Source organism: Periplaneta americana, chromosome 4, assembly GCF_040183065.1.
Source record: "Periplaneta americana isolate PAMFEO1 chromosome 4, P.americana_PAMFEO1_priV1, whole genome shotgun sequence".
In the NCBI taxonomy this organism is placed as follows: domain Eukaryota; kingdom Metazoa; phylum Arthropoda; class Insecta; order Blattodea; family Blattidae; genus Periplaneta; species Periplaneta americana.
The window spans coordinates 31,122,258-31,136,613 of NC_091120.1; the positions used below are offsets into that span (position 1 = coordinate 31,122,258).

The 14,356-nt window shown below is 36.2% G+C and overlaps 1 protein-coding gene across 1 annotated transcript in view; it reads left to right on the top strand.

Moving 5' to 3' along the window:
* Positions 1–14,105, top strand: part of LOC138697658 (uncharacterized) — a 39,120-nt gene extending 25,015 nt beyond the window's left edge. The window contains exons 2-5 of the mRNA XM_069823094.1: positions 4,452–4,697; positions 7,751–7,882; positions 10,418–10,526; positions 13,731–14,105. Coding sequence (XP_069679195.1) covers positions 4,455–4,697; positions 7,751–7,882; positions 10,418–10,526; positions 13,731–13,915 — 669 coding nt within the window. The 5' untranslated portion in view covers positions 4,452–4,454 and the 3' untranslated portion in view covers positions 13,916–14,105. The remainder of the gene's footprint in view (positions 1–4,451; positions 4,698–7,750; positions 7,883–10,417; positions 10,527–13,730) is intronic.
* Positions 14,106–14,356: the final 251 nt, after the last annotated feature.

Consider the following 14,356-nt stretch of genomic DNA (forward strand, 5'->3'; position numbering starts at 1 on the left):
AAGACATATTTATTACGGCATTTTTTTTTGCATTTTTTGCCTGTTTCAACTCATAAGAGCATCTTTTGTTTTATTCGGTCTTTTTTTTTAGGCATTTTCATTTAATTTTGGCCATAAATCCCCAATATTAATGTAAAATAATATTTATGTCCTTCGATATTTTCTTTACATATTTTGTCCATTAATACCCATATAATACTCGTATTTTAATCGTTTTTCTACACAAATATTGGCATTTTAACGTAGTACACCCCATGTAATGGATTAGTCCAACCACCTCTTCAACATAGATTCCTCTATACCTGCTAATTCTGGATAAGAGTGGCCTTGTGGTAGACTACATGGAAACTAAAAGTAAAGTAAATCAATGACACTACAGCCCATGAAGGGCCAAGACCGATCAGCCGACTGCTGACCTCACGTCCACATGCCGAAGCAGAGGTGAACGATCATACATGGAAACTACATCAAGTAAAATAATTAATTGAAGTGTTATAAAAAATTATGTGAAATTTAATTTAATTACTAGTCTAAAATTAAGTAGTACAAAACGTCTTTTCCTACTAAGCCAATTATGTAAGATCAATTTTTAGAGCATTTTTAAGGGCATTTTTGAAAGATTTTTAGGTCATAAATTCATTGTTTTTAGGATATTTTTTCATGATTTATAGGTCATCAAAATCCTAGCCCTAGTGATGAAGCAATTAAGCCAGAATATAATGGAGTAGGTTGGTCGTTCCTTTCCCCCTCCATTGCATACATCGCCGATTAGCTACATATTACACCAGATTATACAAACAATTATTGTTCTTCCTCTGACACATATCGTCAAGTCAGATGTACTGCCTGATAAAATATGTATCAACCAGAACGTCAATTACACGTAATCTTACCCTTGTCATCTAGAAATCAATATGGGGCAATAACAAAGCGCGATCCTGTGTGCATACAGCGATGTCACATGCTAGTCGAAATATGTGCATTCAGATCGTGTTTTCCGCGTGCTATTTAAAAGAGCGTGACTTCAACGCCGGGATGCAGCAATATCAATTGCGCCAGATGTCTGCAGTTCGGTCCGAATTTAGTTCTGGAAAATAGCCAGAGAAGCGCCCCCACTTCCACCCTTCCGGATATCTGAAGTACATTACATAGCACATGACACTGACACAATTTTATTATTCTAATGCAATGTTGTAAATAAGATTCCCCAATTAACATGTCCTACAATTTATGGACATAAGTAGAAGGAATGAGATTCCTCAGCTGTTACATTTTATTTTACAACGAGATATTTGTTTTTGTTTTCTTTTTATTTTATCTTCATAGCCCATTTGTTTAAATTTTCAATGGCAGAAGATAATGAAATATTACGTTCATTTAATAATCTAAAGTCATTTTAGATCTGTTTGAAGCCAGTTTTAGAGTCTGTTTTATTCAGGCTCTGTTCTCTTCGTGATATGTTGGTCTTGTACTAAAAATAATTACAGTTTGATGCATAAGTTAATGAATTAGGATAAAGACGCGTTTTTTTATTAAATTCAGAATTATTTTTTACATAAACAAGAATTACAATAGGCTACATTGTTCAAGAACTATTCTTATAAGTTGTGTAATGCAAATTAGCCTTCAATATACGTATAATCAAATTTTCAAAACTCTGCTACCATCAGTTCTGAAATTACTATCGGCAAAATATGTTAATGAAAACTGAGAATGAGACCATTAGAACGCAGTTTTACGTTAAAAAAAAACTGAATACTCTGCTATAAAGATCAAGATAGGAAACAATCTCCCCTGTATGTGTGTGTGTGTGTGTGTGTGTGTGTGTGTGTGTGTGTGTGTGTGTGCGCGCGGGGTGAATCGTAAGTAATGAATTAATTTCAAGGAGTCATTCTTTGAAATATTTCAAACAAAATAGTTTAATACAATTTTGCTCATTTTTTCTGAAATATTTCAGGGAACCCCTCACGGTATTGCAAAATCTCTAAAACCGTGTCCACATTTTGCCATTGTATGCCAGTTGGCAAGCCCAGGTATTGTCAGAGCTGGTGTAGACTCATAGGCGGAGTAATGGGGGGCATGGAGAGCACTGCCCTCCCCCCCCCCCAAACTTGTCTGAACTTTTTTTTTTCTATTAACGTTAGAATATATTGGATTCAAAAGATTTTTCTTGCTTTTATTTATAATTAAGTTTCTGTGCTTAAATTTACGAATTAATGTCTTCAGATCATGTGTCTGGACTATAATATTTATTTTAAATTTCTGAATGTACAAGAATTTCTATACAGTACCTCATTTGAGGAATGGAAGCACTGTAATGTTTCTTTTGTAACAGCCTGTACTCAGGTGTTAGAAGTCTGCAGATGTTCACGCCGCCACTTGGAGAAATATAAATAACATACTGCAGAACAATGCAGAAAAAAGAAAAGTGATCCCGGTACAATGTATAAACTTAAAGACCAGAGATTAAGTAAAATAATTAGAATTTACATTTCATATGATATCTTCAGGAAGGTAAGCTTCAGATGAAAAAGTTTCTGTTAGCACTGTTACGTAGTGTTATTGATGTACACATGTGTTTGTGCATGAGAGAGAAAAATAGGGAGATTGTTTTAAGTTATGCCCTATTATAATTTGTAGTAGACCTACAGTTCAAGTCCTATACAATTCGGTCTGAAACATTGCGGATATGGATGTAACACTGTAAGAAATATGCCCCCCGAAAATACCTTTATTAAATGATCATATTCCGATATACTGTACCACGGTCAAGCTATAATGGGGGGAGAAGATAAATAATGTCCCTCATAACCTTGAACCTTGTTATATCGGGATTCTATGGTTTTGCTTTATCCCCCCAAGGAAACTGTTCTCTCTCCACCTATGTAGACCTGTTCATTGGCCCATACCAACTGGCAAAATGTGGCAAGCACTTGCCAACTCGAACCCTAAGAGTGTCCACTTCAAAAGAAGTGCCAGTTCTGAAGAAAGTAGGTAGGTAGTGTGGATATACCAATTGGCCTCAGGTGACTTCAGTTGAGATTCAGCACTCAAACAAGATGAAGTGGACAAGTGACAAAGTCATGTCATTAATAAAGTTAAAACGCGATTAGTCTGTTTTCTGGGATTGTTGATTAAAAGAGTGTAAGAATAATAATAAAGGCATGATGCGCTCATGAAAATTGCAGGTAATTTTGGTGTGAGATAGGAAGAAACTGAAAGAAAACTGGATAATTTAATTTGTTAACCATAATGTAACAGCTAGACGATCATGGGCTGTAATTGTTCTTCTGAATAAAGTGTCACTCTTGCTGATTTTCGACCTCGTCAAATTTGGAAGTCTCAAAATAACTACACGACATTCAGAAAAAGTTCTGGAAGCCACCTCCACTTCTATACTGGAGATTCAATTCGTCCACATCATCCAATATTGAATCCTTCATGAAGTCACTGCCTCCATATCGAGCTCTACCTTGGAGACTGGGACATACTCAAAACCGTTGCCATCATGGTTCACGATGTTTCACTTTCAACTATTATTATGGCTGTTGAGGCAACAAGCAAATCCTTTTTGGTATGCATTTTGCGACTGAATGCCATTTCCTATGTGGACCCCGTGAATTTTCAACGGAAACAACTGCCTTTGCCTGCTATTGGCTTTGCCTACTGGCATACAGTGGTATAGACTATGAATGCAGCTTATGAGATATTCAGCATGGAAAAAGTTTTGGAGTCTGCCCTTCATCCTAATGAACAAGAGCTAGAAATTGCAGAATAAGAGGCAGATCTTCAACCGCTGCATGGCACCTGTACTTCTGTATGGGGCGCAATCCTGATCACTCACCAAGAAACAGACATTAAAATTAGGAAGATGTCAAAGAAGAATGGAAAGGAAAATACTCGGAATAAGCCTGAAGGACAGAGTCAGAAACGAAGAAGTACGGCGAAGAAGCAGCATAGAGGACGTGGTCACACTAGCTAATAGGATGAAATGGCGCAGGGGAGGACACGTGGTACGAATGCAACCTACCAGATGGGCACACACGGCGACACTATGTGATACAAGAATTGGCTGGAGAAACCGTGGACGACTGAGAACCAGATGGGGGGATGAGTTCAAGTTGCAGCTAGGAGGACTGTGGACCAGAATAGGATGCCAAAGAACACGGTGGAGGGACGCAGTCAACCAACTTTGAGCGGCAGCAACAAACAGTGCTAGTGAAATTGTGGACAAAAAAAAAACTAGGAATATAAATAGACCATCAGGTCAGCTCTTCTGATGGTCAAGACTCAAGGCACCCCTGCCCAAGCAGGAGGCCTTGCCCCACTGGGGATTTACGGCTTTTATTATTATTATTATTATTATTATTATTATTATTATTATTATTATTATTATTATGAGATGTATATGTTAGTGAATGTGATATGCAGAAATTGCGATTTTTTTGCAGATCATGGGCATAGCTGCTGCGGTCGTGCTAAGTTTGTGGGCCGCAGTGATAGACTCTGTTGTGGGTCAAGTCATAGTGCAGGAGGTGAATGTTGGCGGCACAGCCACACTGCCATGTCTCAGCAACGATGACAGTCACAGGTTCCAGTTCTGGCAGCTGCAAGGTGACAAGGTTGTTGGGCCGGGAAATGCAGTCAACAGAGAGAAATATAGATACGAAGTACTGACTGGCACTTTATACATTAAGGTGAGCTTAACCCATAAGTCTTGCCTAACAAAAAGTAATACTTTCTTTGGAGACAGAATCTCACTTCCCTTAAAATGGAGATAAATACAGAGTAAGTCATTCTATTCTGAGAACCCCAAGGATTTCATATGGTAGTTCAAAGGAATGGAGCAGAATCAGTTTTCTGTTACTGGGGAAGACTGTGGTATTATTATTCTCTATGCTGTTAAGGATACGAGGTGAAATTTTAGTTTTCTTAGTCATTTGAGATAGATCTTTGAAATTTTGTACACATTTAATGCTGCAGATAAATAGTCTCTGTACAAAATTACATCCCATTTGGCCCAAAATTATATGAATTATTAACATTTTAATTGTATTTTGAAAAATCACTACTACTCCTACAAATATCAAAATTTTTTCCTGAAATTTGCTTCACATACCGGCACCTCTCAAACTTTCTGAAACATAACTCGCTATTTACTTTTTCCAGATTAGGTATTCTTCATGAGAGAAAAAATTATTTTATGCAGTCAAATATAAAAACAGGTAACAATTGTGATGTCTAGCATAAAATAAAATATTTCCCCAAAAATTTCGAGGTTTAAAGAAGATCCTGATAGCAAGTTTTGTTAAGCATATATTTAACAAGACCCACAAAAAAACATCGTGCACATGATACAAGATTTTGAAGTGGATTAGTATTTTTAGTAAAGGAGCATTTAAGAAAAATGCAATTGGAGAAAATTGGGTTTAAAAATTTAAGGAGCCACCCAGAGTGTGCAAATTTCAATTAATTTTCAGCTGAAACAGCTGATGAAAATTTATATACATTTTTCATATGTTAAAAACGAAAAATCAAATTTAAAAAATTGATAAAATTTCACTCAGTGTATCCTTAATGACTACGTTTCAAGTATCCATCTAACAAGAAAATTGTTAATGAGTTCATGTCGAAACTTCCCCTCAAAATGAACATACTCCTATCTCTGCAGCCGGTAGACAAATGTAAAAAATTAGCTGCTCAAATTTTGTGTGTGTGTGAAAATTAAGTTGGAATGTTACATTATCAAACAATGGTGCATACTTGAAGAGAGTAGTTGAGTTACCATTCTGCGTGAATATCTACACATTCACGTGACATGGGAGATGAACTTGTGCATGTAAGGTGCTTCGTCAGCTGAGTGAGAACAATTTACTCAGGACCAAGGATTACTCAATTTTTTTGTATATTTTATTCAAGTTTTAATTTCGTTACCTTACAGTTAGTATGGACAGTTAATTTGTTTTTTGCTTTGTCTGTCTCCTGTGGAGATCTAGTAATATTCGCAGTTTGAGCTTACTAACAGTTCCCTTGCAAGTTCAAATATCATTGCTAAATGAAGTTTGATTTAGGTAGGCCTACAACTTATATCTACATGTGAAGAGTTATGAAGCTTCTAAATATAATTTTGGTAGACTTTAAGCAAAGTTAAATTACAAAAAAGATCTACAGGTATTTAATAGTCTGAACATAATGCAAAATTAAAAATAGTCAGAAACTTTTGATATATGAAATATTTTAATATTCTGAAAAAATTACACTTGATTGAAATGCAGAGATTAAAAAAAAAAAAAGATTCGTGAAACAAAATAGCTGTGAATAAATTCAAGCTTCAACACACTACATCATTGTAACATATTATTTTTCCATTTTGAATCTTGCGTACACTACTTTTAACACTTGAATATAAGTAATTGATTAACTAGCGGACTTACTCGTGTTAATTATGTAAGTTTGTGCGGCTTACAGCTGTTTCGGTGCTTCATCACACCATCCTCAGAGCCTACTAGATCTCGGTGTCATCTCGAACTTCTCTGCCTGCTGTGTGGGTGCGTTTGATTGTTGAAAAATGGAGTCAAATAGTGTGTGTACTGAAACTGATTTGTGTGTTGAGAATTTGATCGGGGTGTGTTTTAGTGTGTTCGTATATTTCATATTGTTCTACACACTAAACACACTAAAACACACCCCGATCAAATTCTCAACACACAGATCAATTTCAGTACACACACACTATTATATTTGACTCCACTTTTCAACAATCAAACGCACCCATGCAACAGGCAGAGAAGTTCGAGATGACGCCGAGATCTAGTAGGCTATGAGGATGGTGTGATGAAGCACCGAAACAGCTGTAAGCCGCACAGACTTACATAATTAACACGAGTAAGTCTGCTAGTTAATCAATTACTTATATTATTTTTATTTGGGTATGGTACTGATTAGGTCTATATTACAAGTACTTCGAAAAATCATATGTAACTGTTCAGTTTTAGAAGACATGAGGTGATATTATTATTATTATTATTATTATTATTATTATTATTATTATTATTATTATTGAAGTAAAATATAAATTAACTCCTAACAGCATAGAATATGCGAGGTGTTCTCTGAATATGTTATAGATATGAATAAAAGTCTTGTGAAGTAGCCTAAGTTGGTGTAAGTACAGCAATAAATCATACAGCAATAAAATAAAGTCTCTTGAAGTTTGCCAGTACTAAAATTGAAATAGTGTGCTATATTCAGCACAGGCAACTTAACTAGGTTTTAAACTTCGTCTCATTTTATTCCCTTTTCTTGCACTATATTTCTAACTTTAAATTATAATAAAACATATCTTTTTAAGGCATAATATAAGTTTCTAGAGCACAGCAATAATAATTTTTAATTCGACATAGTGGAAGAGTGACGCTCAAAGTTCCTATAAAAATGGACAGTATTAAATTTATATATTTATATTCACATGGATTGTATACCGGTACTAGACTTCTTTTGTAAGAAAAACTAAATATATATATTTGAATAATTTCAAGGGAAAAGTTATTCCAGGGCCGGGTATCGATCCCGGGACCTCTGATTAAACGTACCAGCGCTCTACCAACTGAGCTGGTACGTTCAGTCAGAGGTCCTGGGATCGATACCCGGCCCTGGAACAATTTTTCCCTTGAAATTATTCAAATCTGCTTTACAGGGAGCTTTACCTGAAAGACTATATTTACATAAATATATATTTCTATATTTTCAGAGTGTTTCAACATCTGAGGCAGGATTTTATAAGTGTGTATCTAAAGGACTGACAGATCCATCTTTCAACGTTCAAGCTGTTGAATTAATTGTAAAGAAAGACTGGGAAGAAGTGTGGGAGACAGATCCAGAAGTAAGTAGATTAAACAACTCATCAGCCATGCAGTATTACAAAATTAAGTGTAATTTCATTTTCAAATATTGGACTAAAATCATAGCTGTCTACCTGAAACTTCCTACTGGTTTCGTACATGTGTGTGACAAATTCCCAGTTAGTGACTATCCAAAGATAACACTCATGAGTCATAATGGATGAAAACTCGCAACAAAACTATCAAGTTGCACATAATATGTTGGAGATCAATAAGCATTTTCGACTACCGTATCATTTTCATAGTCGTCATTTTTAAATGATGAGTTCTTGAACTTCATAGAAGTACTGTATATTGGTATTTTACACAAATACGATTTTACACGCGCTTCCAGACACAGACGTAAAGGGATATAACTACAAAACTATTTATAATGTCATAATTTTTATGGTCCCATAACATAAAATATCATTATGTGAAGACAAAACGTCACTATTTTAGTAGGAGAAGGCAGCGCACAACAGTACGAGAGTTTAATTCAGACTACAAATTAAAACTGGATTACCGCTACTTGGAATTATCCGAATTACAGCCAATAGCAAATATACAAATTCAATTTTTTCATGTATTTTTTAAAGTTATATGTTTCATACCGGTATTTAATATCAAGCTATAATATAAAACATTCTACAATCACGACTAATGAAAGTCAATTGTTTATATGCAATATAAATGCAGTAAATGAACAAAAATTGAGTTTCTTCTGTTTACTTTTAAGTTTTTCAAAACAAATAGGTAGGTAGGCTACACGATCAAATAATACGTGATACGAAGAATAGGTTACATTCACATACAAACGAAATCTGTTGTTTTAATAAGCATGATTTGAAGTTGAAATTTGTAATATGCTGAAACAAACAAGTGGATGTAATGATAAACATTTCAATAGGGTACCTGAAAGGGGCGAAATTGGCTGATATTTCGATGTCCAAGTTACGAGGTCATCTTGAAAAGTTGGTTGAAATCGTCTGCAGACTTGTTGTCAACATTGGCCGAATTGGCTGATTCCATGTTCAGAGACTGCATTAAATTTGACAGATTTCATACACATTTCGATAAATATTTCGCAATAAATAAATATTTAGCAAATAAATTAGTTTGGTTAAAAAAAACTAGCATTCCTAAAGTTTCTCTTTAATTTCGTGTAGGCTATATTCTTCATCAAATACTAATGAATGACATCTATGAAGTAAATAATTGACAACTGAATATGGTTTCCTCTTTTGACTAATCTTGAACAAATCTCGTTTCTATTTAAACTGTTTTCAGCTTACCTATCTATTGCATATGATACTCTTTCATATTGCCTAGTAATTACTCGTACATCACTGATAAAGAATTAAACAATAATAGCAGGGGAAATGGAATACCCCCTAGTAGGCTTAAACTTGCCTCAACATCGTGTTTGTTCATAATTGAGTTAACTTGCAAAATGTAGGCCTATATCAAATCATGAAAGCACTAGCTTATGTTAACGACTGAATGGGGAGCATCGAAATATGCCCCCCCCCCACATTAAAGAAATTTCTTTTCCTTTCTAAAAAAAGAACACATATACGTAAGTGGAAAAGGGGGGGGGGGTTAAGGAGCAGAGAAGACAATTGTCGCATATTCCTCCACGTTACGACAGCTGAATAATTTAGTGAAGTCATAATAAGTTTTACAATGCAATTTTGTGTCTGGAATACTTTTTTGTTCCATGTACCGGTATAATCACTATAAAGACATTATATAATTGGAACCTTTTTTTTTTTTTTTTGCTTTGCGCGCTTCTTTTAAAACAGGTTATCTACAAGGTGATTTGAGTCCTGTCGGTGACACGACAGATGTCCAGTTCTGTCTGGACTCATGCCAGCATGTCCTTGGTTATTGTCTTCACTGCTTTTGTGATGCGTTGTCTGTTTTTTCAGATTCTATGGCATGGGGTGACACACAAAGTCTTTGGTATACCCCCACTGTAAGAAATTGCGGGTTAAGTCTGGGGATCGTGGAGGCCAGAGTGACATTGTATCCTGCATGGCCAATCCAATGTTCTGGGAGGGTATCATTACACTTCCATAAGATACACCATATCATGGATTATGGTACCTCTAGCTCCCTACTAGCTCACCTTGTTGACTTGCTAGGACTTCATTCGTACATGGCTCTTATCCTGTTTACTGTATCTTCCAAAGTCTGTGGACGGACTGGACAATTCTTAGAATATAAACGGCGACTAGTTTCAAATTACGTCACCCAGCGCACAATGCAGTTTCTATGTGGTGCATTTCTACCAAATTACTGTAAATCCTAAAGTTTCACTGTACTGTCAAAACAGCCCATTGTTCGTCCGAATTCCATGACTCTTTAATATTGTATATCACTGGGCAGCATAAAAAGCCACACTTTAAATCAGAGGAAATATAATGGGTTCAATATTTATTAATTTGTATGAATAATTTCCTTATTTCTCAATATGTTTGAATTGTAAAATATTTTATTAAACTTAAATTTATGAATATTATGTTATGTTGCAGACCAACGTTTTGCGAGTAGCAGTTGCTGTCGTAACATTAATAGTACTAATAGGATTAGCCTTCCTCGCCTACAGGCTCATAAAGAGGCGAAGAACATCCAGGTTCAGAGGTAAGGACAGCTCAAATAATACTTATATCAGAATTTTTATAATTTAATTGATTTACAAATATGGAGTGTAATTTCTTTCGTACTGGACTCAAATACATCACTACATATGCTGCTTTCAAATAAACCGTCCAAGAACTACTTAATATTAAGCAAAAATAACCACTTCATTTATTACGGAGAAAATTATAAATACAGTAAAACTTGAAAATGGAATTGCAAGGTCCGAATTTATTTCCCATATTGGACAAGTTTTCGCAATTAAAAAAATTACGCGAGTCTTCGGAAATGTTATTAAGAATATTATACAGGGTGTTTCAAAAGTGATAGTAAAAATTTAGGGATGAGAAGTAAAAACGAAGAGGAACAAAAGAAGTTCCAGTATACATGGGATCAGAAATTAACCGTTTATGAAATAACACCATTTTGTGCTGGTTGGGGCATGGTGAATGTTAAATACTAATTCGAACAAAAGCAGTGACAATTTAATTTAATTTATCAATCACGACACAGTACAATTCATAATTTTGGCTTCAACACAACAGAAATATGACTAAACATACACACAAAAAAAACTTTTTTGTTTGAACGAATTTTGAAGTTTGTTGATGAACTAGATGCAGTACAATATAAACATGTTAACTGAAGAATTTTACAGCAGATGCTGAAAATGCTGACCATGCACTTGAATGCATCTGTCTAGTCTTTTCAGAAAAGAACTGCAAATGTGCTCAAGCAATTCTGGGTCATCTGACATTGCAATTCTTTAGGTGCAGTGATGTTTGTTGTGTAAACCAGGTTTCTCGCATAACCTCATACACAAAAAACTAAATAATTTAAATCCCGTAATCTAGATATAAGTCCTCCTTTACCTATCCACCATTCACCATATCATCTATTTAGATATCGTCTCACACTTAGAAGGAAATGGGATGGGGAGTGTGACATATGTATGTAATGTGAATGTTGCCGCTTTACTGCATCCAGGTGCTCGGTTCACCGGCGGCCCCAACAGGAAAAAAAAGTCATTATCTCATCCCTAAATTTTTTACCACCACTTTTGAAGCACCCTGTATACTACTACTATATTGCATAAGATTATTACTAAGCCACCGGCATAGCTCTGTCGGCTAAGGTGCTTGCCTACTGATCTGGAGTTGTGTTCGGGCACTGGTTCGATTCCCGCTTGGGCTGATTACCTGATTGGGTTTTTTCCGAGGTTTTCCCCAACCATAAGGGAACTCGAATAATTTCAAGGAAAAATTGTTCCGGGGCCGGGTATTGATCCCGGGAGACCCTTTGCTTAGCGTGCAAACGCTCTTCCGACTGAGCTACCCCAGGAACCATACACGACACCGTCACAATTTTTTCCTTTGTATCCACACAAATGAGCTGACAAGACGCCAGAACTCAACTATGAGTGCACACAAATACTTGTGTGACTTGATTGTGGCTTTCTGTCAACGTACCTCCAATAACGAATGTATTATACAATTTTTTCCCTTGTATCCACATGACTCACATGAGCTGACAAGATGCCAGAACTCAACTATGAGTGCACACAAATACTTGTGTGACTTGATTGTGGCTTTCTGTCAACGTACCTCCAGTAACGAATGTATTATACAATTTTTTCCCTTGTATCCACATGACTCACATGAGCTGACAAGACGCCAGAACTCAACTATGAGTGCACACAAATACTTGTGTGACTTGATTGTGGCTTTCTGTCAACGTACCTCCAATAACGAATGTATTATACAATTTTTTCCCTTGTATCCACATGACTCACATGAGCTGACAAGACGCCAGAACTCAACTATGAGTGCACACAAATACTTGTGTGACTTGATTGTGGCTTTCTGTCAACGTACCTCCAATAACGAATGTATTATACAATTTTTTCCCTTGTATCCACATGACTCACATGAGCTGACAAGACGCCAGAACTCAACTATGAGTGCACACAAATACTTGTGTGACTTGATTGTGGCTTTCTGTCAACGTACCTCCAGTAACGAATGTATTATACAATTTTTTCCCTTGTATCCACATGACTCACATGAGCTGACAAGATGCCAGAACTCAACTATGAGTGCACACAAATACTTGTGTGACTTGATTGTGGCTTTCTGTTAACGTACCTCCAGTAACGAATGTATTATAAAAATTTGTGACGGTGTCGTGTATGGTTCCTGGGGTAGCTCAGTCGGAAGAGCGTTCGCGTGCTAATCGAAGGGTCCCGGATCGATACCCGGCCCCGGAACAATTTCTCCTTGAAATTATTCGAACCTGCTTTACAGGGAGCTACTACCTGAAAGCCAGATTTGTATCATAAGGGAATTGTCAGGTAATCTATGGCGAATCCTCGGCATCATCTCACCAAATACCATCTTGCTATCACCAATCCCATTGATCCTAAATAACCTCGTAGTTGATACAGCGTCGATAAATAACCAAGTTAAAAAAATTATTAACTCACCATTCCTTGTTTATAAGTCAGGCTAGGTGACACTGGCTAATAACGTAACTAATATGAGTACACATATTATTTTACTATGTTGTTGATGTCTACATCCATATTATTATTATTATTATTATTATTATTATTATTATTATTATTATTATTATATTCGGTACCTACTATGCAGTTATTGGTAGCTCAGTTGGTAGAGCAGCTGACTACGGACTGGAAGGTCCGGGGTTCGATCCCAGGTGGTGACAGGATTTTTTCTCGTTGCCAAACTTTCAGAACGGCCCCGAGGTTCACTCAGCCTCCTATAAAATTGAGTACCGGGTCTTTCCCAGGGGTAAAAGGCGGCCAGAGCGTGGTGCCGACCACACCACCTCATTCTAGTGCCGAGGTCATGGAAAGCATGGGGCTCTACCTCCATGCCCCCCAAGTGCCTTCATGGCATGTTACGGGGATACCTTTACCTTTTTTACTATGCAGTTATTACTGGAGTACAATATTATTATTACACATTCACTACACCAAGTATTTACATACATTAGTGTTCCAGTGAGGGTGTAGTGTCCGTTTCATATCATATTAGAAGAGTTCTACAGTTTGTAGAAACTTAGTGTTGAAGCATAATTGCCCATATTGTAACAGCAGAACGGGATAAAGTCTTGAAAGAAGAAAAGAAACAAAAGCAGAAGATGGTAGTAGTGGTGATGATGATTTATCATTCCTTTTGTTTACAGATATGTCTGATGAAGAATCTCCAGACGAAACTGTACCGCATGGAGGATCTTACAACGTCTCTAATCTTCCACCTATGACACCTACACACGCTTCGCCTAGTCAAGGTCTAGATAACCCAGCTCTCGACACAGACTTTCCCAAAGAGTTCCAAGGCATTGGAGCTACAAGCGACTCTCGAATGTGAAACATTTGATTAGTGCTTAAACAAGTACTGTGAAACAAAGTAGTGCAGTTGTAAACATGACAAGTGTGTGTGTATGTGGATGAAACAGTGTTTGTGCTTCATGCAAGTGTTACATTACAGTTTGTATACTTTCAGAACTACAGCAGTGATCTACACAATTATTCATGATAAATAAAAGTGTAAGAGCTGATGACCATGACTACAATGATTGGTAACCACTATACTGGAAGGCGTAATAGCATGTGGAGGTATAATTCATTACTAACTCTGCAGGAGGGTAACATAAAATATTGTCACAGAATAATGCAAAATTTAACTATATGTACGTTCTACAAAAATTATGAAATGTTACCCACGCGATTTTAATCCTTTTTGCTAAAATTACACAAAACCTTGGGTATACTTACAGTATTATTAGTTCTTTACCTTTGATTATTTTAA